The 27,214-nt window shown below is 40.5% G+C and overlaps 1 protein-coding gene across 3 annotated transcripts in view; it reads right to left on the bottom strand.

The window, feature by feature from the left end:
* GLT1D1 (glycosyltransferase 1 domain containing 1) overlaps positions 1 to 27,214 on the bottom strand; it is a 190,066-nt gene that overhangs the window by 130,366 nt on the left and 32,486 nt on the right. For all 3 annotated transcript variants that reach the window (XM_089653721.1, XM_089653722.1, XM_089653720.1), the window contains 2 exons: positions 23,330 to 23,366; positions 22,933 to 22,989 (listed from right to left, as the gene is read on the bottom strand). In XM_089653721.1, coding sequence (XP_089509847.1) covers positions 22,933 to 22,989; positions 23,330 to 23,366 — 94 coding nt within the window. The remainder of the gene's footprint in view (positions 1 to 22,932; positions 22,990 to 23,329; positions 23,367 to 27,214) is intronic.

Here is a 27,214-nt window from a genome sequence, read left to right as displayed (position 1 = left end):
TAGGGGAAAGTGGATGTTGAATGTGATGTCTGGTTCACGGTTTATCTGGAATGTCTTTGAAGCTCAGCGAGGGACTGGTTTATGGTTTTACGATCCTTTTCCAAGCAGAGTGTCGCAGACATATGGGGACCAGGCTAATTGGGGTTTATAGCCAGGAGCTCCCCCGCTGGGACTTGATGCCTTTTTGAACTCAGCATCCAGGGACCACGTGTCACTCAACAGATAGGGAGGGGGGGATTTGGAGTAGGAGAGAGAGATACAAGATGGAGGGTTTGGAGCAACATGGATGACCACGTCCATCTCTGTGTGCACGATTGCTACACCGGTTATTGGAATTTCTGTCCTCATGAGCTGTCACGCTGACAGCTCGAGAGGAGAGCTGGTAATCAGCATTCCTCGGAGGGGACATCTACACTGATCATCAGGGCACTGATGATCAGTGTGCCCTGATGATCAGTGTAGCCCCAGCAGTGCCACCTGTCAGTGCCCATCAATGCCAGCTGTCATTACCGATCAATGCCACCTGCCAGTGCCGATCAATGCCACATATCAGTGCCCATCTGAGCTGTCTTTCAGTGTCACCTATCAGTGCCAGTCAGTGCCATCTATCAGTGCTGCCAATCAGTGCCAGACAGTGCCGCCTATCAGTGCCATATATGAGTGCTGCCTTTCAGTGCCCATCAGTGATGCCTGTCAATGCCCACCAGTGCCACCTACTAGTGCCTCCTCATCAGTGCAGCCTATTAGTGCCCATCACTGCAGCCTCACTAGCGCACATCAGTGAAGGAGAAAAATCACTTATTTACAAACTTTTATAAAAAAAAACTAAGAAAAAACTTTTTTTTTTCAAAATTTTCAGTTATTTTTGGTTTGTTTTGCAAAAAGTAAAAAACACAGAGGTGATTAAATACCACCAAAAGAGTGTTACCACTAAAATAAGACCTACCCCGAAAATAAGACCTAGTACTTTTTTGGGAATTGCTAAAGTATAAGACCTACCCCGAAAATAAGACCTAGTTGTGATCAGGGCCTCTTTTCAGCTGGAACGTGGCGGAACGTCATTCTGCCACCTTCGGCACTGGTTCTGCGCACACCAATATCTGCTGTCTCTTCCCACAGAACCGCCGTACCTTTGTACTCACTGTGGGACAGGGAAGGAACAGATACCTGCAGGCGCAGTATGCAGTGTGTTTTTGGGGCGGGGTGGGGTATCTCCTCCTGCAGCCTAATGCATGGGGTGATCACCGGTCAGTGGGAAAGAGGCGGAGCGGTGATTGAGTGCCCTTGGTGCACTGTGTGGGAAGATAGGACCCGAAACGTGAGTTACTATAGAGAGGGGCCAGCTGCTGACAGATGTGTTTTGCAAAGCTAGTTAACCATATGAGGGCAGTGGAGGGGGAGGGGGGATGTGCAAAGGTGAGCTGCAGTCAGGTGTTGCAGAGGTAAATTGAGTCAAGTGAGTTGCAGACAGGTGCACAGGTGAGCTTCGGATGGGGGGGTGCAGAGGTGAGCTGAGTTGCAACCCACCTCTGCACCCCCAGGCCATAGCCCAGCTCTGCACCCCCTGGCTAAAGCACACCTCTGCATCCCCCGTCTGCTACTCTCACCCCTGCACCATGTCTGTGGCTCATATTTGCACCCTGTCTGAAACTCACCTGTCAAATCACCTCTGCAACACCTGACTGCAGCTCACAACTGTCATCAGCCTGCCCTCTCTATAGTAACCCTCATCCACAACTGCCTGCAGCTCACCTCTGCACCCCCTGTCCACACCTGGACATTTAAAAAATAAGACCTACCCCGAAAATAAGACCTAGTGTGTTTCTGTGAGCCAAAAAAAAAAATATAAGACAGTGTCTTATTTTCAGGGAAACACTGTATCTGTCTCAAAAAAAATTATAAAAATCTCATATGGGTACAGTGTTGCATGACTGCGCAATTGTCAAAGTGTGACAGTGCTGAAAGCTAAAAACTGGCCTGGGCAGGAAGGGGGTATAAGTGCCCTGTAGGCAAGTGGTTAATGTTGCTGTAGGCCTCTTGGCAGCCTCCCAGACCAGTTTTCTTCTAGTCTTTTCATCAATTTTGAAGGGACGTCCAGTTCTTGGTAATGTCACTGTTGTGCCATATTTTCTGCACTTGATGATGACTGTCTTCACTGTGTTCCATAGTATATCTAATGCCTTGGAAATTCTTTTGTACCCTACGTTAAATTGCTTCTCCCCTAGGGTAAACAAGCAGTTAACCCTTGCAATGCGGGCGCAGACCCACTGCAAGGAATAATTTCAAATTTCCTGGACTTGGGATTTAATCTCTATGTTAAGGTTGGAGAGATTCCTTCACTCCGTCATGGAACAAGGCTGTCTCCAGGACAGTGAGTAATGCTGTAGGCACAAATTATTCCTAATTTTTTGGCACAAAGGATCAGCTATTGTGCATATAGGCAGCATATTCAGAAAATGAGAAAACAAAAATGACTGCTTATAGTTAGAGAAAAAAATAACAGCGCTCTCATTAAAATCCACTACAATGGTGCTGTTTAGACTGCATTTGCATTGCAAATGTTTATTTAGCTGCTTAATATGGAGTTGCCCTTTAATGAACACAACCATTAAAATAGATTAAAGCGGACAAGTATGTTACCTCCTTGAGCTTCAATAACATTTGTAAATAGTCCAGTCTGCCTTGTTATATCTATTTTCTGACAGAGCGCTCAAATGAAGCATTCATGGTTCTTCAGCCATCACACACATTAAAACGCCTGCATACTTCTGCAAGCAAAAGCAGATCAATTCCTTTGGCATGCATAAAGAACTTTGATCAGCAAACATTTCATTGTTTATGAAGAGGTAAAAGAGGCCACAGAACGTCAAACCCAAAGAGCAGAAGACTACTTGACTGAAGCTAACAAATTGTATTGCTTGAAAATGAAGTAAAATATAAACAGGACATAATGATTACATAGAATTGTGTAGTGGGTCTGAATGAAGAGCGAGCGTAAGGAAAATGACAGGCAATATTGATCTGCTAAACACAAGGAGACTCTCAACAATATTGTTGTTCAACTATCTCGGTACTCTAGTATGTTATAAGGACTTGGTAATAAAGCTGGAATTCTATGAAAGGTTATCAATGTTGAACTCCAGAAAGCTATATAATATACCTACTGAGATATATTTTCTAAAAAAAAAAAAAAAAGGAAATATAGAAAACCTGCATTATGTTTACGTGTAGCTAACATGCATCTGTCCTTCTGTAATCTCCTGCACACAAGGCAGATGGAACCACAGGTTAGCCAGTCAGGGCTCTACCACTTTACACCGTGCTATAGATCTAACACCAAGATCAGGTGAAGAGCACAAGGATGTCCTCATAAGTGTCCTCAGTGCTGGTCTGCAGATTAGTGTGCTGCTGCTTCATCACTGTCCACTCACAAGCTGAGATTCTGGACCAGGCTTAATTGCAGTATATTCTGTAGAGGTACAGAGCCTTGTGCAGACACAGGGACTTCTGGATTGCAACACCAGCTTAAAATATTTGTAGAAGCTATAGGTTTCTACTTTCTCATTCTTTATTCTCTACATTAACGTAGGCAGGTAAGGCAGCTCCCCCTCTTCTAAATACCTACTTGAGGCCAATCTCGATCCAGTGCTGTGCCCAAAAGTAAAAAGTAGTGCCACTGCTCTCGCACTCCTTCCCCATTAGACTCAGTGAGAGCAGCAAGAGCCATTGGCTCCTACTGCTGTCAATCAATCCAGTAATGAGGGAGCGGAGGGTTGGGCTGAGCCACACTGTGTTTGTCAATAGATCAAACCCATAGGAGTGCCCTCCCCCCACTAGAAAGCAGCTTGCTAGGGGGGTACTCAGAAGGTCAGAAGAGCCTAGGTTCTTCCTACTCTACCTTATCTAAAAAGTATAAATATTGTTTTAGCATAACATTTTTAGCATGTAGTGTGATACAGTCAACCACAGAATATGTAACCATTTTGTGTGTAATGGGATTTATTTTTTACATATCTTGTATTTGGTAAATGTAATAACATGGACCGCAAAGAGTGAAGTCATGTGAAATGGACAGTTTCTGCAAGGAAACACATACATCTTGCAACTAAAGAAATTTTTCATGGAGGAATGGTCAAATATATGATGACTGGTGGGCAGTTACTTAAAAAGCCTTCCAGAAGTCATTTCTGTTATGGGGGGCAATACCAGCTTCTGAGGCCAAGGGTGTATATCATTTTAAATTTAAGTCCACTGAGCATCTGACACCCTGAATTAGCCTGAGTCTGAGCCCACTACAACATTTTGTCTAATACAGGATGCTGAGATCTGACCAATGAAAGCTCCTACTGCATCCCAGAAAGCGAGTCTTAATTGCTTGGTTTACTCTTTTTTAACATAAACTGGTCAGATTTTTTTTTTTTCAGTCAATGGATGGAGGAATCTCCTGCTGTAGCCATTGTATTTTGGCAACTGGTCTCAGAGACTGTCAAAATACCTGAACAACAGCAGCATCTGAATTGATACAGCCACTTTTCAGTGAGCAAATTCTTCCCAACTCCTTCAACTGAAGGATTAGAAACAAAATCAGTGCAGCACTCCCTAAAACTTATCACCGTATAACCTAATTTGGAAAAAAAAAATAGAACACACCCTTATTATTCGCTGTGAAAAAATGCACGTGCAGAACATCCCCATGCTCTTGATCAAAATCCAGCAGAGAATCAAAATAAACAAATCTGAGACCTCTGAGGAAGTTCTATCAGAAAGCAAAACGTCAGATGGCAGTGTCAATGATGTCACTACACTGGCCATTGCTACATGTATAGCTGAGTTTCATAGGCCCAATATACATATATAGTAAATGTCAGTCAGGGACAAAACATTATGGAAAGCGGTTTCATGTCACTGTACATGTGAGCGGTTTTATGCCATCTGTTTTTTAATAAATATTGATATGGGGAGCACTATGATATATCTTACACTCTCTGCATGAGTCACTCCATTTAGAGATATCACTGAGAAGCTGTTCCTGGGGAGGGGAGTGACGTACAACACTATGGAAAGCTATTTGATGTCACTGTACATGTCAGGGTTTCTGTGCCATGTGTTTTTTTTTTTTAAATATCAATATGGAGAGCACTATGGTATATCTTGCTTTCTCTGCATGAGTCATTTTGTTTTGGAATATTATTGAGAAGCTGACAAGCTCTTCATGGGGAGGGGAGTTAAGTATGACATTATGGAAAGCTGTTTTCTGTCACTGTACATGTCAGTGTTTCTGTGCCATGTTTTTTTTTTTAATATCAATATGGAGAGCACTATGGTATATCTAACTTTCTCTGCATAAGTCATTCTTGCTGTTTGTTTGTGGGAAGAGGAGAGAAGTGCTCCAATTATTCTGGATGCTATTTTTTTTACCTCCTATAATTCAGGCATCCCTCTGAGAAAGTGACAGCGTAATCATAAGCATTTGGTGTACAGACTGAGGGGCACTTTCTCAAGAAGATTTTAACTGCTGAACACAAAAGAGAATGGAGCGTGTTTGCACTTTTCAAGAGATGTTATGCGCAGTTCCTTTTGATCTGTCTGCACTTATACTGGACGGTACTGATATTTCACAATCTGTTTGCACGGTTTAAAAGTGGCATAGTCAATCTTAACTGATATTATTACAAAGAACACATAATATTTTATTATTTTTTGTTTGATTACATTTTTTTTTTTATTTGTTTGTTTTGCTTCTCAACTAGATTTTGATCAGGGGTGTGGGAAAAATTCTGTGCATTTTCACAGAGAATAATAAGGGTGTGTTTTTTTTTTGGATTGTAATATATGGTGATAAGTTTTAGGGAGAGCTGCACTCATTTTATTTATAATTTTAACCCCTTGACGCCGACGTAACACAAATATGCGGCCTCACGGACCTGGGCTTTTTTCCGTGGGGCCGCATATTTGCGTACCTGTCTTTGTGCTGGGAGCGCGCCGCTCGGCGCGCTCCCAGCACCAAGACCGCGGTGTCACTGAGAGCCCCGGGTCCCGTTCTAACGATCGGGACCCGGGACTCCCGATTCCGGGTCACGTGATCGCTGTGATAGCCTCTGATTGGCTATCACAGTGATCAATCACTGTGCAGCCCGGCCCCCTTGTTTTCTCTCTCTCTATGAATGGAGAAGAGAGATACATTGTATCTCTCGAACTCCTGACATAGAGAGATAAAAAAAAAGTTTGTAAAAAAAAAAAAAAAAGATAAATAAATATTAAAAAATAAAAGAAAAAATAAAGAAAAATACCTAGATCAAGGTTTGATCTAGTTCAGTACCAGGGTTAGTGTTTGGGTCAAGGTCAGGGTCAAAGGTCAGGGTCAAGGGCAAAGGTCAGGATTTAAAAAAAAAAAATTGGTATCAGTGTCAGTTAGTGTTAATGTCAATGTCAGTGACAGTGTGTTTTATATAAAAAAAAAAGACAAAAACAAAATGCGCACTGTTGTTTCTGGACTGTACTACGGGTACAAACAACAAATAACATACACATATATGGTATCGCTGCGATCGTCAAGAACTGGAGAATGTATTTTGGGTTGTTCTTTGGTGGTAGGTTATGGTCGTAACAAGAAACACACAGTTAAATTTAAAAAAAATGATTTTTTTTACTATTTTGGCCCAGTTTTCCTTTAATAATAAAAAAAAATTAGGAGCTATCCATGACCATTTACCACCAAATGAAAGCCCAATTTGTCCTGAAAAAAACAAGGTATAATCCACCTGGATGTACAAAGTAGTTGTGACGATATGTACGGTTTTACTAACACGTCAACGTTGCAGAATTGTGCTTAGGCATTTAGATTTGTTTTACCCTTAGGCGTGAAGGGGTTAATTATCCTGTAAAACACAGGAAGTGATCGCAGCTCTCATCTATATTTTATTCAGTGAATAGTGTATAGCAGCTTAGGGATATTTATATATTTGTTATTTTAACTGAAGGATGTCTTGCATGAAGATGGCAACAGGGACACCCTTTTCAAGCCATTCATGAGAAACACGCCAAATTCACAGTGTGGTTAGTTTAAAACATACCCTATAACAAAAGGAACTGCAACAGACTAAAGATAAGATTTCAAAATGTGGATGTAAGAATCTCAGTAGCATGACACTATTATTATATAAAACAAAAATTGTATAAAACAAAATGACTTGATACAAATTGTACTTAGATCAGTGACGGTTTAACTTCTAATATTTGCTGCCAATTATCTGCAACACTAGCAATTAACTGCATTGATTTCAAGGAAAAGACAATTGCAAATTGTATATAAAGTGTGTGCTGATCTATACACACACATCATAAGAACCAGTTTGCACCAGGAATCGCATAGGAACAGGCTCATGTTCCTGTGCACTGTGTGATTTGTGTGCAGTGCGTTTTCAGCTCATTCATTTGAATAGGCTGAAATCGCACTGCACTGCACCGCACCAAAAGGAGTGAATGCACTAGTGTAAAAAACACACTGCAACCGGATTGCATGGTCCATTGCAGACAAACGAACTGTGTTTGCGTCGTTCGTTTGGAGTGTTGTTAGCATTGCATTGACACCCACTGCAGATAGCAAGTGTATTGTGTTTTGCACGCGGTGTGGGAAATGCGCATGGAACGTGGGTTTCCCACATTGCATCCTGCTGTGAATGGGCCCTAAAACTGTCAACAGTAATAGTGGTGGCAGCTGAGAGCAGATTCTAGGGAAATCTCTCATTTGAATACACCCAAGTACATAAATAGTTAAATCCAAATCAGCCAGGTAGAATCATGTTCTCATAGGGAATGATCATTTCAATCCAAGAATAAATCGGTAGTGTCATGTACGGTGATTTATGATGGATGTTATAACCTAGCACTGCTCTGTTTAAAACTGGGACACACGTACTGAATAATGACATGTACTTAAAAATGTGATGAACCTGCTCTGTGGCAGCAGGTCATTTGTTAGACACAGCAGGAATGCTAGTCAGGCAGATTACGGGAAAATTTATGCAGTCATCCTTTAACAACTTCATTCCTGATAGTTAGCAGTTCAGTTCTTTCACTGTCTGAAATGTAGCACAGCCCTTCTGTAGATAAAATTAAAATCCAAGTACCGGATGGGAATTAGCAATAGTCTTCACCTCTATTTTGCTTGACAAATTTTTCAACCAGCAGAACAGTAGGGTTTCCGGAAATTTCAGACCTTTACTAACCCCATCATTATTCTACTGCTGTTGCTACACCCACTCTTTCATGTAAGTAGCAACTGCTTGGGCGAACCAAGGCACTTGATAAAGCATGCCTAAATGCAAAAACATTGCCAGCACAATATACAAACCCTGCACAAAAAAAAAATGTAATTGTATTTCAAGTGTATAATTTCCATTTCACAGTTAGGTTTGCAAAGTAATTGAAAAGTGGAGAACAAAATGCTGCTAATCACTTCAGTGGATTCTAAAAGGTTAAGGCAGCACAGACTCAGCCGACCAGGGAAGAAGTTACAAAACATATTGGCCATGTGACATGTGATATCAGCAGCCTTAACCCAGGGCATGGAAGAAGCTGTGGCATGGTTCTCTATTTCCATAGTTCTCTCACAAGACTTCTGAGCAGAATCAAATGTGGATGCCACATAACAAGACCTCGGCAAGTGTGGCAGTGCTTGTATGTAGTTATATGAAAATGGATATTTACACATAATACATTTTATGTTTAAAAAACTTTAAATAGGTACAGGTACATACAGTTGTGCTGAAAAGTTTGAATGCCCTGGCAGAAAGCATGAAATTTTGCCACTGATATTGAAAATAAGACTGATCATGCCAAAAATGTCTTTTAAAGGATAGTGAACATATTAAGCCATGTATTATAACATGTTTTTTGGATCCTTTTTCAATCATAATAACAGAAATCACCCAAATGGCCCTGATCACAAGTGTACATGTCCTGGAATGTTTGGCCTTAGTACAGACACAGTTAGTTCTCACTTGGATGCACTAAGCTGGCTAGATACTGAGGCATGGGGAGCAGAAAAGAACTGTCAAAAGACCTGTGTAACAAAGTATTATAACTTTATAAATATGGAAAAGGATCTAAAAAGATAGCCAATGCCTTGAATATGCCAGTCAGTACTGTTCAATCGCTTATTAAGTGGAAGATTCTGGGATCTCTTGGTCAGGTAGACCAACAAAGATTGCAGCCACAACTTCCAGAAGAATTGTTTGAGATACAAAGAAAAACCCACAAGTAACCTCAGGAGAAATACAGGCTGCTCTGGAAAAAAGACAGTGTGGTTGTTTTGAGGAGCATAAAATGACAATACTTGAAAAAAATGAGCTGCATGGTTGAGTTGCCAAAAAGAAGCTTTTACTGTGCCAATGCCACAAAATCTCCCACTTAAAATATGCCCAACAACACCTTGATACTGTAATCTGGAGTGATGAGATCAAAATAGTGCTTTAGGGCCACAATCATAAGCGCTATGTTTGGAGAGGGGTCAACATGGCCTATAGCGACAAGAATACCATCCCCACTGTGAAGCATGATGGTGGCTCTACAACCTGCAAGAATTCTGGGCCTCATAGACAACTATTACAAAAGACTGCACACCATCATTGATGCTAAAGGGGGCAATACACAGTATTATGAACTAAGGGGATGCAAATTTTTGAACAGGGGTAATTTCATTTGCTTACTTGTTGCCATGTTTTGTTTTATGATTGTGCTATTCTGTTATTACCTACAGTTGAATATGAATCCCATAAGAAAGGAAAGAAATGTATTTTACCTGCTCAGATATGTTTTCTTTAAAAATCGTATTGTATATTACCAATTCTCTAAGCGTATGAAAACGTTTGAGCATAACTGTATGTGTTGAGGAAGTGTCCAATGGCAATGAATGTTCAGATATACAATAAATGTGCAAATCACATTTATGCATTACACTAGATGACCAAACTATAATTCTGATTTGACCTCCATGTGAGATATGCAAATGTCTGCATCTACCAAAAAGATAGGAAGCATCACAGACAGTGGTCTTTTCCGTGACAACCCTATAAAAAGCTATTATTACTTGCAAGTTGCATATATTTAAAAAAGAAAATTGTGAACAGGCAATATTTGTTAATGCTGAAGAGAAATACTTCTGCATTAAAGTGTTACTAAACCCACAACAGTAAAATCAGCCTGTATATGCAGTAAAGTATGCTTGTTATGCTCACTGTGGAACCTAAGGGGTTAATCCTCTGCATTGTGTAGAAAGACTGTTTGATCCTGTCTTCTCTGCCCCTCCTCTTGTTGAAATGACCACCTGATACAGACTGAATGTGTAAGATAAAGTCTACAGGCTTGGAAAAATCAGTATGTAAATGGATAGAAAGCTGGCTAAAAGATCGTATTGAGAGAGTAGTGGTTAATGATTCATGCTCTGAATGATCTAGGGTTGTCAGTGGTGTACCCCAAGGTTCAGTGTTGGGACCCTTACTTTTTAATATATTTATAAACGATATAGGGTCTGAGATTAAAAATACCATTTCAGTCTTTGCAGATGACACCAAGCTGTGCAGTGGAATAACGTCCTTACAGGATGTCTCCAATTTACAAGCCGACCTCAATGCACTGTTTAATTGGGCAACTATGTGGCAAATGAGGTTTAATGTTGATAAATGTAAGGTTATGCACTTGGGGGCTAAGAATATGCATGCATCATACATACTAAGGGGGAGTACAACTGGGGGAATCAATGGTGGGGAAGGATCTGGAAGTTCTGGTAGATCACAAGCTTAATAATGGCATGCAATGCCAAGCTGCGGTTTCTAAAGCAAATAAAATCCTCTCTTGTATTAAAAGAGGTATAGACTCCAGAGAGAGAGATATCATATTACCCCTGTACAAATCATTAGTAAGATCTCATCTGGAATATGCAGTTCAGTTTTGGGCACCAACTCACAAAAAGAACATTGGGGGACTGGAGAAAGTAGAGAGAAGGACAACCAAACTGATAAGAGGCATGGAGGAGCTCAGCTATGAGGAAAGATTAGAGGAACTGAATTTATTCTCTCTTGAGAAGAGAAGATTAAGGGGGATGTGATCAACATGTATAAATACATCAGTGGTTCATATAGTGAACTCGGTGTAGAGTTATTCACCCTGAGGCCATCACAGAGGACAAGGGGGCACTCTTTACGTCTGGAGGAAAAGAAATGTAATCTCCAAACATGGAAAGGTTTCTTCACAGTAGGAGCTGTGAAAATGTGGAATAGACTCCCTCAAGAGTTGGTTCTGGCCTGCTCTATGGATTGCTTTAAAAAAGGCCTGGATTCTTTCTTAGATACACAGAATATAACTGGATACTAACATTTATAGGTAAAGTTGATCCAGGGAATATCCGATTGCCTCTGGGGGGATCAGGAAGGAATTTTTTCCCTTGCAGGAGCAAATTGTATCAAGCTTTGCTGGGGTTTTTTTGCCTTCCTCTGGATCAACTGTGGGTGTAGGATTATAAAATTTTTTTTTTAATGGTTGAACTGGATGGACTTTTGCCTTTTTTCAGCCAGACTAACTATGTAACTATGAATCTGTAGTCACATGCTCAGTTTGGTGGGTATTGCTAGAAAAGTTTTTTTTTTCTTGGGAGAGTGCATCTGATCAGCACAGGGCCAATCAGCACTGTCCAGACAGAGGGTCAGGGGATTCACATCTTCCTAGAGCAGAAAGAAAACTCCTCCAACAAGATTTAACCAGTGCTTTGCTGAAGTTACTGTAGGGATATTGTAATTTTATATATATAATGTATATATTTATATATATTGCAGATATTGAAACACATCCTGGTCATTCACAAAGAACTCTTTGCTATGTTAATTTTACGCAAGGTCACCTTCATATTTGGGGAAATGTCTAATTAGACATTTCAAAGGGTACATTGTTTACATGTTTAAGGATGATAAAGAATGTGATTTGACCATACCACAAGTATTTAATGATGGTAATTAGACTGGAGGGGGTATTATATGGTGAAAGCATGACTTGATTACCTGGTAAACACTATAGTGACATTAATTATTATCTATAGTAATGACAAGTGAAGTCTTTTCATGTAAGATCAAAACTGTTTTGTCAGCCAATCAGGAACCCCTCAAGTAAAACTGTATTTCAAGGGAAGTTATTTTGGCTGGGAGAGGAGCTTCTTCCTTTCATTAATATGAAAGCAAGGTATAGATCATAACTTAGATTATTGCATGCATGGAAGCTACCTAGGTGCATATTATAGATTGGACATATGCTGGACGGTGATCTCCATGTTTGATATGAAGTATCTTAAATGGGACTCTGAGGGCTGTTGTTCATTGTAATATTTACAAGTATTAAGCTGGATTTTTGTCATCTGTTGCAAATATCTTTATCTGAATAAATGCATCTCTCTGGAAAAGAACTGTTGGACTAGTTGCTGCGGGAAAGGTACATTATATAAATATACACTGTGAAAGGATTAAATGGAATATAACTGAATCCATTTTGTATACACTAATACAAGATGCTAGTTTAATATACATATATGAGATGTGTGCACACTAACAAAACTGTCTATCTCAGCTTCATGTAGAAATGAGTGTTTTTGCAAACCCTTACAAAAAAGCAGATAAGGTTTACTCTCACTTCTGAAAAGTTTTAACCACAACTTGGGTGTTGGGTCAGATTACAGCCATGGCCTGGGCGATAGAGCAGATATGGTATGATAGATAAAGCAGAAGAGTGAAAATGCAAACCTCATACAAATAATTGTTGAGTTAAGGTAAAATAATGTACATGTATTTGATTGGATGGTCTGAGGGTGTGTTTGCCTAAAGACTACAGTATAATAAGCCTGATGTTATGCCAATAAAACTGAAGTGTTTGCAATCGCAACTGAGGTGATTTGAGTGCATTCACTTTCCGAGATCTCGTAGCTGTGTCCAGGTGTGACCGTTGGTATCTTGAGGGGGCCCCCACGGAACAGGAAAAAGACCACCTACCTACTTTCAGTGGTGTCAGAAAGTGGGATAATTGCCAAGGTAAGTGAGAGTTTTATTTTTTAATGCTTTCTTTACCGAGGTAATTATTCTGAACTTCAGGGAAATTTGGTGGTTGGAGTTTTAGGAGCGAGACTAAGGGATTCTCGGCTCGGGGAATAATACCAGGACACACCTGGCACAGCACTTTGTATTATTTGTAAAAAGTGTGTTATTGTTGTTTTTTTTGTCTTGTTTGTTAGTTTACTAATTTACTGCTATGGGTAATTCCTCAGGTAAGGAGGAAGGACCTCGTCATGTGCCGCCACAAAAGTTGATTAAGTTGTTTAGAAAAACTAGAAAGCTGAGGGGAAAGAACACATCTACCTTAAATGAAACTTGTAAAGAATATGTAGCAAGGGTATCCCCTTATGATATTTATTATGTTAATCCCTGGGTGGATAATTTAGTGGGATGGTCAAAAAGACTGGGTGGAGCTAGTTTTCCTTGTGAAGGGGGAAATGACACTATGTGTATAGATATGATTAGAGGAATGTGTTTGCATGAACAGCCTCAGGTAGGTATCTGGGGGACTGGAAATCCAGATTGGGACAAGAATTATATGTATGAAGGGGGTAAGAATTGGTTGAAGTATGCACCAGGCTATAAGACTCTAATTGTAGCAAATGATTTCACACCACCACCGCCATACAAACACAGTGAGACGTCCTGCCCCTACAGCTCCACATGCAGCCACATTATACCCAGCACTCCCACAGGTAAAACAAGTAGATGAAGATGAAGAGGTTCTTATTGCTGCTTCCCAGATATATACAGGGGAGTCAGAAGAATCTAGCTCAGATGGGGAAACTGGGAGTGTTAGTCAAAGGGATACTGAGAGGGGTAAAGGGAAAGTAAAGAGGAAGACAAAGAAGGTAGAAAAGAGTGATAGAATTCTTAGGTCAGCAGAAAGTAACAAGGGGGAAGTTAAAGATGAGACAGCTGAGCTAGATATGATGAATTCAGCCTTTCCATTCATGATGATTGGGGAGCAGCTGATTTTAAAGGCAATAGATCCCAAGGAGCTGGATGCTATAGTACAGGGATGCCCTAATCCAAGGAAATCCCTACTTGCATTACACCTCCCGTCCTGGTACAAGCAAAAGATGGACAGGTCTGGTATCATAAATTTCATGTGCTCCTGCATTGCCGCTGTAGTCCCAGATATAACAGCTTTGGTAAATGCTATACCTGCCAACGCCACACATTTTACAGTAATTGATCTGTCTAATGCATTTTTTAGTGTCCCAGTTGACCCGGAGACACAGGTATTGTTTACTTTTTGTTTTCAAGGGGAGAGGCTAACCTGGACCCATCTCTCTCAGGGCTATGTAGACTCGCTGGTAGCATATACCATGGCCAGTAGATCCATGCTCAATGACTGGGTACCCACCCATGGTTCAGTACTTATCCAATACGTGGATGATTTACTGATTAGTTCTGTGAGCGAGAAGGCGTGTCAGGCTGATTCATTATCATTATTACGGTTTCTGGCTGATCAGGGACAGAAAGTCTCTCGCAAAAAGATGCAGTTTGTGGCACCACAAGTTGAGTACCTAGGATTTGTATTGTCTGAGGGCCAGAGGGGGCTGAGCCCAAGGAGAGTGGCAGCAATATGTCAACAACCAAAACCAGAAACTAAGGTTCAGATGCAATCCTTCCTAGGTATGGTAAACTATTGTAGACAGTGGATTCCTGACTGTTCTTATTATGACAATGTATTACGCCAAGTGACACTGAAAGATCAACCAGACCGTATTGAATGGACGCTGCCATTGGTGCAGGCATTTGAATATTTGAAGACAGCACTGGTCTCGTCTCCCGCATTAGGGTTACCGGATTATACTAAATCTTTTCATTTGTATTGTCAATCTGCATGTAAAACCATGGCTGCAGTACTAGCTCAAGAGCACGGAGGTGCCATGAGGCCGGTAGCATATTTATCAAAAACAATGCCCATCCCGGTCCAGGGCATGCCGGGGTGTCTCCAAGCTTTGTCTGTGTGTGCCTTGGCTGTGGAAATGGCATCTATCATAGTTTTGGAGAACCCATTGATATTACACACATCTCATCATGTCCTACATGTACTGAAAAACATTAACACTCAACACATGTCAGCACAACGCCTGGCGGGATGTGAAGTAATTTTGACATCCACCAATAATCTCACAGTTAAATACAGCCCATCTACATCAGGACCATCTCTTTTATTGTCCTCCCTGCTTAATCTTCACAACACAAGGTCACCAGAATTGCAGGAGGAACACAATTGCCTGGATGTTATCCAAGCTGACACTTCTCCGCGACTAGATATGTTGGAGACTCCGATTCCTGGAGCCCCTGATGTGTTTGTCGATGGATCTTGTACACGCCCTAGTGATGCTACATACATCATAGGCTATGCAGTAGTAGAACCACCTCTTATTATTGAAACAGGTTCCATCCCCTACCCCAGTGCACAAGCAGCTGAATTAGTGGCCCTAACACGAGCTTGCACTCTTTATCAAGATCGAGATGTTAACATATACACAGATTCTAAATATGTCTTTGGGGTTGTACATGATTTTGGCCATATTTGGCAACGCCGTGGTTTTACTACGGCTGATGGCAAGTCAATATCCCATCATTCTTTAATCCAGGATTTGCTTGCTGCACTCCAACTTCCAAGAAGGATAGCGGTCATTAAAGTGCGGGCACATACTAATGCCAAAGACCCAGTCACAAAAGGCAATGCTATGGCAGATGCAGCTGCAAAAACTGCAGGGCAACTGCATAATCGAGCAGATCTATCTATGGTAATGTTGTCCACTCCATCCCTACTGTCAAATGAGCTTTTAGGTACACTGCAGGCACAAGCCTCTGAGAGTGAAGTTGATTTTTGGGCTAGCAGAGGTTTGACACAAGACAAACATGGTCTTATGTCAAAAGAGGGGATTGTAGGACTTCCACAGGTAGCTGCTATATTATTCATTCAAAATTTTCATGGTGTAGGTCATAAGGGAAAATAGTTAGTGGAGAAAGAAATGCGCAAACGATTTTGTGTATGGTTTCTCCATGATTTGGTGGAGGAAACATTGGGAAGGTGCCTTACTTGTTTACAAAACAACCCTGGGCATGGCCAGCATGGGAAACATGAACATTTAACACCCCCTGAGGCACCATTCACACATCTACAGATAGATTTTACACATCTCCCTAAATCAAAAGAAGGAGATAAGTTGTTGGTGGTAGTAGACAGATTTTCAGGTTGGCCGGAAGCTTTCCCATGTAGGAATGAAACAGCAGAGACAGTGGTCAAGGTTTTGTGTAAGGAAATCATCCCTAGATGGGGTTGTCCTTTGTTCATAGAAAGCGATCAGGGACCAGCTTTTACTGCAGCAGTGACTCAGGGAGTCTCAAAGGCTTTGAGTATTCAATGGAAGCTCCATATTCCTTATCACCCTCAGAGTTCTGGAGTAGTGGAAAGAAAAGCCACGGGAGGGACTCTGAAGAATTGGCCAGCTGTGTTACCTGCTATACTAGCTGAAATAAGGATGACACCTCATAAACGGAGTAAGTTGTCTCCCTTTGAGATACTAATGGGCAGACCATTCCCTACCCCTTGGACTAGACAGCAACCCCCTCTGTGGTAGAAAGGAGATTTAGAGGTGATACAGGCAGAATATGTAAAAGCATTGTGTGAAAAGTTGAATAGCGAACAAAATGATGCTGCTGTTTTTTTCTTTTATCCGCAGATCAACCAACCCACCCCTTCGAGGTAGGTTATCAAGTGGTGATCCGAAGACTGGATCCAAGGGTGAGACCCCGGTTTGGAGAACCTACAGTGATCGTGGCCATTACACGTACAGCTGTTCTTACTGAAGGATCAGGCACCTGGATCCATGCATCAAGAGTCAAAAGGATTTCCCAAGATGAGAGACACAATCAAGCTGATCAACCAACAGAAGACGTCACCAAGAACTTTGCTACCCAACCTATTGGATCCCCGTGAGGACTGGATGAACCTGATTATTATCTTATCAATAGTGACTATTATCATCGTCCCACTCTGGTTTCTATTGGAGAATTCATATGATAGAAAGGGGCCAGTGGTTCAGAAACCCTCTGGGAGTTCAGGATGGGTGAGGGATTGTACCTCATCACAACTGAATGATCATGTGTATCAAAATGAGAATTAATGAGAAGGAAAGGGAGGAAATGTTTTTGCTTCAACAATATGAGGAAATGCATGGGATTGAGATGATAGGGAGAGTAAGTCAATGAAAAGTGTTATCACTATGTGATAAAAGAGGGGACTGAAAGGATTAAATGGAATATAACTGAATCCATTTTGTATACACTAATACAAGATGCTAGTTTAATATACATATATGAGATGTGTGCACACTAACAAAACTGTCTATCTCAGCTTCATGTAGAAATGAGTGTTTTTGCAAACCCTTACAAAAAAGCAGATAAGGTTTACTCTCACTTCTGAAAAGTTTTAACCACAACTTGGGTGTTGGGTCAGATTACAGCCATGGCCTGGGCGATAGAGCAGATATGGTATGATAGATAAAGCAGAAGAGTGAAAATGCAAACCTCATACAAATAATTGTTGAGTTAAGGTAAAATAATGTACATGTATTTGATTGGAAAGTCTGAGGGTGTGTTTGCCTAAAGACTACAGTATAATAACCCCGATGTTATGCCAATAAAACTGAAGTGTTTGCAATCGCAACTGAGGTGATTTGAGTGCATTCACTTTCCGAGATCTCGTAGCTGTGTCCAGGTGTGACCGTTGGTATCTTGAGGGGGCCCCCACGGAACAGGAAAAAGACCACCTACCTACTTTCACACTGGTCATCCGTTCTGTTTTATGAACTGTTTCTGTGTGGACCTATTAATTTACAGTCACAAGACTGCTGTAACTGCTGATGAGAAAAGGTATTTAGCAGTTTATATTTACTAAAATAATTGCACTTCCATGTTCTGTGTACTGTGGGAGACCAGATATAGTGAAGGCAGGGCCCTGGGTTTAGTAACACTTTAAAGTTGTGCACCGAGTTTCGGCAATGCCAAGATGAACGAACTCCCGAGCATGTAAGAGAGTGATGACATCTTAGTCCAGCCAATGAAAACGGCCAGAGATTGATACCCAGAAGCATTTCAGCTAAAGATGTCAGTGGCTGGCAGGGAGCTCCAGGACTCTGCATCACTACATAGAAGGTGAGTAGAGTTCTGCTTTAGGTATACTGTATATCCTTATAGCAGTTTTAGAGTGAATTTCCAGTGGTTCGATTCATAATAATATTATGCAGTCTTTTATCCAGCCAGCAGATGGAGCTTTGGTCTTCCATATACATATTCAGCTACATTAAATTTCAGCAGTGCTGACACAGGATAAGACAAGACAGTGCTGGCCCAAGAGAAAAAATAAATAAAATTGTCCAAAGGATTAAGTTCACATGAGAACTGACAGTAAAGTATTGTAAAACACCTCTGCAACATCTATAGCATTAGTTTGCATTTCAGACACAATTTAGATGCCCTTTTGAGTTATTGGAAAGTGGGGGGGGGAGGGGGGGCAAGGTAAGAACCTTATCGTGGCACTCCATCCATCATAGCACTCCATAAGGGCATGCCTTAGGAGTATTTAGACTGTGGTTGCAGTGTACTTCTATTGATTTGAATTGAGGGGTTTGGTAAGCACTTCTGAACTTTACAAGACACATTTGAATCTAACTGGAAGTGGCACAGACACAATGCGATTGATAAATGTGTACTAGACCTTTTCTTTTCTTATTTTTAGGTAAAGAATAGGTGTTGCAAAGCATTTGTAAAGCTTTATTAATGTGAAGCAACACCTCTAACAGTAATGTAACCTGTAACACCTGTAACCCCAGGCGATGCAGAGACTAACCCATCCTAACAACCTAAACATATACCAGAGTAAAAAAGTTACTGTTACACACAATCATTAAAGGCATCCTATCTACCCCCTTTCCAAAAGAGGCTAAACATTATTATATTATAATATAATACACCAGCACTTGTATGTAATGCAGTACATTTACCAGCATCTATTTACATTTTTCAAATCCAACTATGATGGCTATATTCTGTTAAATCTACATTCTGTGTCATGCAATTAAACACCATGTGCAAACATTTTTTTGCTGTTGGCTCCTATGGTTCTGATGTGCTAGTCCCTTTGGCCGGCCATAGATGAGTCAAAAACAAAACGTTCTGTAGATTAAAAAAAGCAAAAATAGCACATACGATTGTGCCATCATTTGTTTTGTTTTTCTGTTTCTCTGAATCATGCACTTTTGATTGCGGCACAAAAAACGCGCGTTGCAGCTGGCACACTAATGATGCGAAAAACAAACGATCAACAAGAATTTTCGTTTGGTTTTTGACTCGTCTATGGCTTGCTTAGCTCAGGGTGTGCTTTGAAACAGAATTGGCAGCATAGAAAGACATTTAATATGTAGGTAATGCATCAGTCATCACTTTACATACAGCTGAAAATTTAGGAGTTAGTGAGTCTGTCTTATGATGGGTATACATGTACAGTTTTTCTTCGGCCAACCAGAATACACAGATCAGTGCTTGTAGCCATTGATTCATTAGACTGGCTTCTGTTGAACAGACAGCGGTACATATGGACCGAAATTCGTCAGGTTCCTGCTGAGCCAGCTGAACTTCGGGACGTCTGTAAAGGACTTTATCCCAGAATTCCACAACAGGATCATTAGGAAATACAAGGAAAACACATACCTGCTTTGTGTCACACCCTTGCTGGCTTCGGCAGCAAGGCATCTCTCCCTTATTGCCAAAAAGGCTGCAAAGCCTGAGTCACCAGCAAATGAGCACCCCCTTGCTCCTCCAGCCAGCAAGGAAGTGACACATGCAGGTAGGTGAGTGTTTTCACTTCATGCTGTATCCTACACAGCCATCCTGCCACGGACAGGATCACCAGGGTGACATGATCCTTTAGTAGTACTGCTTTATGGGAATCAACTTATGCTAATACAATTCTAGTAAAATAATTTTTTAAAAGAAATCTCAAGAAAAAATATCTAAGGAAGCACAGCAGGAGGTAAGTGTAAAGGGCTAATTAAACTTACCTCTGTGCTGTCCTTTCCTTGATATGTACCTCTGTAAATTTTGCTAGGAGTGCAGTAGGACTGTAAGCCTGAAGTTTTAGGTCCCTGCACCCTGTAAATCCTAACAAGGAACACCTCTCCTTTGTTTAATTTTGGATGTTGATATATACAATTTAAAAAGTTTTGTTGTATCTCCATTTTGATAAGTGCAAAGAAAATACTTGTTGATGCTGCAATAAATCCAGGGAGCATTTAGGTTACTGTGCACTCTGTCTGTGCTGCACAGAACGTCACATCAATTTAATCAGTTTCCCTCTTAAAACAACAGAATCTCCCCTCTCCTCCCAAATCTTATTAAGATACAGTGCCTTGAAAAAGTATTCCTACCCCTTAAAATTTTCCACATTTTGTCATGTTACAGCCGTAAATGTATTCTATTGGGATTTTATGTGGTAGACCAACACAAAGTGGCACATAATTGTGAGCTAGAAAGAAAATGATAAATGGTTTTCAAAATGTTTTACAAATAAATATCTGAAAAATGAGTTGTAGATATAGTAACGTTTAGCACATGTGCCCTGAGATTAGAATGTTGTATCAAGGGTGGAAAAGGTTGAGAAAGGCGCTGTAGCCTCCCTGGCGGTATTACCGAGTGTAGCTCGGGGTAAAGTTTCAGTACCACAAGCGGTAACCCCGAGCTACACTCGGGAATACCATGCGGCGCTGCTCCGGGATCCATCGATCACTTACCTTGTCCTGCGCTCCCGCGATGTCCCTCCTGCAGTGTCCCCAGCAATGTAATCCGGAGGACGCCGGCATCTGTCTTCTGGGTTCCGTCCCCTGCGAGCGTCAGGACGTACGGGGGACGGAACGGCGGGAAATTTGAAAATGACAAAAAGTGACATTCACTAAAATCACATAGTAAAACATTACTGTATCAAACTATTTCACATACATTTTGTCCCTAATGCTTTGTCCTGTGCCCTGCCTGCATTTTTACTGTTCTTTCTGCCTGGCAAACTGAGAAACGTCCATGGCATCCAAAAGCGTCCCTTTAGGTCAAAAGCGGTTTTAGACCAGCTAGAGAACAGCGATAGTAAATCAGAACCACTTGCAGAATTGAGTGATAATGATTTGTGGGGAAATTCGTCATCAGATACTGAAAACGATTTTGCGACTTTGCTCAGTGATGTGCGAACTTGGTGCTATATTTCAAATTTCAGTGTTTTTGGTTTGATTATATTATTGAATGAAATTTATTAATATATTATTATTTTTTATGATTATTTATTAAATTATAATTTATGATTTTGTGTTTCAGGTTTTATCCTACCCAGGATGTTTACTAGACTCTTGTTCGGACAGATTTCAGTGAGTTATTCCTAAAAATTACAGGCCTACAATAAAAAAAATACATATTTCCATGCAAAAAAATGTACCGCTTTGAGCACAGAAATATGGACATAATCAGACTGCTAGGGAGGTTAAACAAACAACAAAGCCAACAGTACAGTAGCACTGTTTGTTCAAAGCTTCTGATCTGAGCACTTCCTGATTCTCTTCCTTTTTTGTTTTGTGATTAAGTGTTAAAGTGTGCCTAAGCACAAAAAGTAATATGTTACTTATCAGTCCATAGATTCAGTGGATGCATCGGTTTTATTTTTATTTTTTTTAGGCTTTTTTCTTTTATTTTACCCTGGTGATTTTGTAATTAGCACACTTTCTGTCCTAGGGGTATGACGGTCATTCTTCCTATTGTATTTATACAGTGTTGTCACCCTAGGCTGGCTCACACTTAATTTGGCAGTGCTGACAATGCTGCTTGGGGTTCCTAGTCAGCAGAGGTAGCATTGTCAGGCAACAGAAAATAAGGAGATCACTGGATTCCTGGCAGGACCAACAGGTAGTTTTTTGCAAATTACTATTGCCCAAGATCCACTTTGCTACACATACTGTGTGGACAGGCTTTTTAGAGACAGCAATGTTGTTTTGCTGGGAGAGAAAGAGGAGGCGGTGGGTTCTGTAATCCAGCAAGAAGGAACTGAGGCAGCGCTGACAGCACTGCTTGGGGTTCCTAGTCAGCAGAGGTAGCATTGTCAGGGCAACATAAAATAATAAGATCTCTGGATTCCTGGCAGGACCAACAGGTAGTTTTCTGCAAATTACTATTGCCCAAGATCCACTTTGCTACACATACTGTGTGGACAGGCTTTGAGAGAGAGCAATGTTGTGTTGCAGGGAGAGAAAGAGGAGGGGTGGGTTCTGTAGTCCAGCAAGAAGGAACTGAGGCAGCGCTGACAACACTGCTTGGGGTTCCTAGTCAGCAGAGGTAGTATTGTCAGGGCAACAGGAAATAAAGAGATCACTGGATTCCTAGTGGGAGCAACAGTTAGTTTTCTGCAATTAACTATTGCTTTTTCAGCAATAAAACATAATGAGAAGTGCATGTATTGCAGAAATGTACAGAAAAAGAATGTTTATTTTTATTTTGCCCAGACATACACTTGAAGCCAATGCTGGTAGATTGCTGTGGTTAAAAGGAAACTTTTCAGTCCAAAAGAACCTCCATGCCTCCCCATGGAGCCCCCTGAAAATCATACGCTAATACCAACTGAAAAGTATTCAGCTATGTTTTCCATTAGTCTACTGGGGCATATTGAGGCAATATGGTGACACTGATAAGGTATGGTGCTGTTATGGAAGACACCTGATTTACAGAACCTGTATTACACTGACTGGCTGACTAGTTTATGATAAACTTACTTTTGGTTTACCTGCATTTTGAAGAAAGGCTTCACAATTAAAAAATAAATTCGGCATTGTCATAATTCCTGCAAAGAGAACAAAAAAGATCTGAAATTGACAAATAATATGAACACTTCAGGTGAATTAGCAAAATTGGAAAAGCACTTAAAAATACAGAACCCCCTCCTCTTACACACATATCTTCAAGAGGTTTTTACATTCCTCTTTAATCCTTTCTAATTAGTCATGTTTGGTAGTAAAGCAGATGGCAGGTTGAAGGTACATTATTAATATCTCTGCTCATAACTAGCAAATAAAAATGAAAGCATCAAAATGTGTTAATACTGCATTCCCAGACCTGGTTAAATACGTGCATCTTTTCATTATATAGGCACTGTCACATTTAATAACAATGGAAATTCTTACCTTGAGGTTGGATGTGTATTTTATAGATTGCTTGTGGCTATGAAATAATGACAAAAAAAGAAAGAAGCCTTTTTTTATTACAGAATAAAAACATCATAATTCATATATTGGAGAGCTTACTCTCCCACTAGCCCTGCAGTGAAAGCCAGTCATGCAGGAAGTTTAAATCCTGAAACAATATATGTGATGGTGACAGTTTTTTCAAATTTTCATAAAAAGTTTAAATTCTTATTTGATTAGAAATACACTATCTTTTAAAGAAAAGCGTTATACTCATGTTTACACGGTCATTGGCTTTAAGGCCCACAAGCCGGACATATGCATCACTGGGCAGCTAATGTTTCTGTACTGAGAGTGCGCTCACTGCACACTCTCAGCACAGAGACTGAGCTGTCAGACAGCCCTCGGTTGGGACTATCGGCAGCCGGTGGGAAAGGCTCTTGATCATGTGACTACTGTCACAGCCAATAACAGTGGTCACATGATCACCGATCCTTCCAGACCACCTGGGCATTTAGAACTTTTTCACAACCCCAACATGAGATAAAGAGTCAGCCCAAGATTTATTATCTAAGAGCTTTCTCTAGGGACCATAAATCTTGGGGCTCAGAATCATGCAAACATCAACCACCGAATAAACAGCCAAATGCTGGCCCTTCACCTCCCACTACTCCCTACAATTGTTTAGTATGAAAGTTGTCCTTAGTGTCCAACAGAACGTTGAAGAATGCAGGCGGGCAGGCCAGTTCTTGACTCTTTATTCTTCGATTATTATTGGTCATTAAAAATGAGGAAAAGCCTCAGTGCCTAATGGAAAATCACTACGCACAGGAGAGGGCAGACCAGCCCTTGACCTTTCTTTCATAAGTCGGTATATGTAAGGGCTCCAATATTCAAGGGTCACAGAACATTCTGAAAGTTGGATGAGGTGAGGTATAGGTCTGACTGAACAGGTGGCCTGTTTGACCTCTGCAGAGAGACCACTGCTTACACAGAAAAGGCAACGGTCCTACTTTGCAGCTGCTGTAAGGGAAAAGACTTTTCCACCCAGAAAGTCACTACTTTTGAAAGAAAACAAATTGTAGAATACTGAACACGTTTTATTATGATGCCCCTGGAATATACACACACAAGCAACTTTATTAGGTACAGCTTGCTTGTGCCAAGAAAATATCCCCCACACCATTATACCACCACCAGCCTGAACCGTTGATACAAGGCAGGACTGATCCATGTTTTCATGTTGTTTACGCCAAATTCTGACCTTAGTATCTGAATGTCGCAGCAACCAGTCTACCCATTCTCTTCTGACATCAACAAGGCATTTTTGTCCACACAACTGCCGCTCACTGGATATTTTCTCGTTTTCGGACCATTCTCTGTAAACCCTAGAGAAGGCTGTGTGTGAAAATGCTAGTAGATCAGCAGTTTTTTAAATACTCAGACCAGCCCGTCTGGTGCCAACAACCATGCCACGTTCAAAGTCACTTAAATCTCTTTTTTTCCCCATTCTGATGCTCGGTTTGAACTTCAGCAAGTTGTCTTCACCAAGTCTACATGCCTAAATGCATTGAGTTGCTGCCATGTGATTGGCTGATTAGCAATTTGTGTTACCAAGCAATTGAACAGGTGTACCTAATAAAGTGGCCAGTGAGTGTATATAGCTCATTCGCAATTTCAAAAATGTAAAAGTAAAGGTCCTGCCTAAGAAAAGGCAACAGTTGTAATCTTTATTAAAGCAGAATACTACAATGCAACCCTATAAACAGATCTGAGACTGCTCACAGCCAGTTAAACTGACACTGGACCAGAAGAAATGTGTTAGTGGCAACACTGCCAGATTTATTAATTTAGCTGTAGTAAACTCCCACCTGTATACATAAAGCTGAAGATTTAGACCACAATCTTTACTGAAGCTAAACATTATTGCCTTTTTCTCTTTTATATTCTGTAATTACATCCAGCAAATTGATATTATTATTCATTATTGTGCTTACAATAAAAGCCATCATTACACTGCAGATTTGTGACCTATCTCTAACTGTTGAATCATACGGCAGAAAATTCATAACAACCTAATAAACTACAAGTTAATTGGCGTTTCCCCTGGCATGAAACATTGCAATCCGTAAATATAACAACATAACATTCAGATTCTTGGGTTGTATGACACTGGGCATGTGTGCCATGATTTTATAATTGGCAGCCAAATTTTTAAAAAACTCTTCTAAAATCAGAAAATCCAACATCTGACAGTGGGCTTCATAAAATGTTACCCAGAACTTACCCATACGCTTACAAAAACCTATTAGAACCATAAGAAAGCAGTGAAAAGGAAGAACCAATATTTAATTATCAAATACTAAATGTGGAAGAAAAATATATTTGAAATGTATTTTAAAAATATTATCCCCAAATATATTGACATGTATTTGAAATGCTACAATTTTGGCCATATTCAATATATTTCAAAATATATTTATAAATTTAATATGAATAATATTTAAAAAAATACATTTCAAATATACTGTATTTCTTTAAAAAATACAAATCTACATTTTTGGATGCATTTACAAATTTATGTAAAAATTTATGTTAAAATTACTTTTATATATGTTTAAAAAGATCTGAAGAATATATTACAAAAAAAAAATTTCAACATGCGTTCTTTATATATTACAAAATATCTGAAAATTTTTTTTAAAGATATTCTTCAGGTTTTTTTAACATATAAAAAAGTTATTTTAAGATATATTTTTACATACGGTATATTTGCAAATGCATTCCAAAAAATTTAGTTTTGTACTTTTAAAGACATATTTTTAAAAATATTAGAGAGAGAGAGAGAGAGAGAGAGAATGAATATATGGACAAAATTGAAGCATTTCAAATATATGTCAATATATTTGGGAAGAATATTTTTTAAATATATTTTTCTCCCATGTGGGCTAGGACTAAGGGTACATTTTCAACTAGTCCTGGGAGCATTTCAGCCCCTTGGGCCAGTTGTGTAGTATGAGTGCTCTGAACCGCCCCTAGAACTGGTTAAGCATACCAAGCCCGGAACCACATGGAACAGATGATCCCGAGTGCGGTTCACTTGATCTGCTACGGTTTGCTGGAGTGTGAGTACAAACTGTGCCACAGCACAGTTCTCTCCATAGAGGATTGTACAGTGAAACAGCGATCACTGGTCTGGTTCCCGGGAACACTTCCTTACAAACCAGTGTGAGTGCAAACCAGCGAAGGAGTGAGGAAGGGGAAGAATCCAACTCAAGCACATTTCAGTTAATCCATCGCGAATGTGAGTACACCCTAGGACAGTGATGGCGGACCTTTTAGAGACAGAGTGCCCAAACTGCAACCCAAAACACACGTATTTATCGCAAAGTGCCAACACTGCAATTAAACCTGAATACTGAGGTTTTAGTTTAGAAAAAACAACTCGTACATTAACAGAGCTTCCACTGACCACCAGCACAAGGGGGCAAAGTTCCACTGACCACCAGCACAAGGGGGCAAAGTTCCACTGACCACCAGCACAAGGGGGCAAAGTTCCACTGACCACCAGCACAAGGGGGCAAAGTTCCACTGACCACCAGCACAAGGGGGCAAAGTTCCACTGACCACCAGCACAAGGGGGCAAAGTTCCACTGACCACCAGCACAAGCTAAAATTCGTGTGTTAAAATGAATGTGTTAAAACTCCCAGCCAGTCCAATATATATATCCTTGGCAGTGCACTTACCTGCCATGTGAAAGCTCGGACGAGTTGCAGCTAATGAGTTGCGGCTCTGGACATCATCACCTGGCGCTGCTACTCCTTTCCGAGCATGCACATGGCCCCTATGTGCGCGTTATCTGATGCGCAGCTGCAGGGGTGATG

The sequence above is a fragment of the Staurois parvus genome, unplaced genomic scaffold (genome assembly GCF_062004578.1).
Source record: "Staurois parvus isolate SC_StPar_1 unplaced genomic scaffold, SC_StPar_1.0 ptg000719l, whole genome shotgun sequence".
Lineage (NCBI taxonomy): Eukaryota > Metazoa > Chordata > Amphibia > Anura > Ranidae > Staurois > Staurois parvus.
This window is presented reverse-complemented; position numbering and strand designations above follow the sequence as displayed.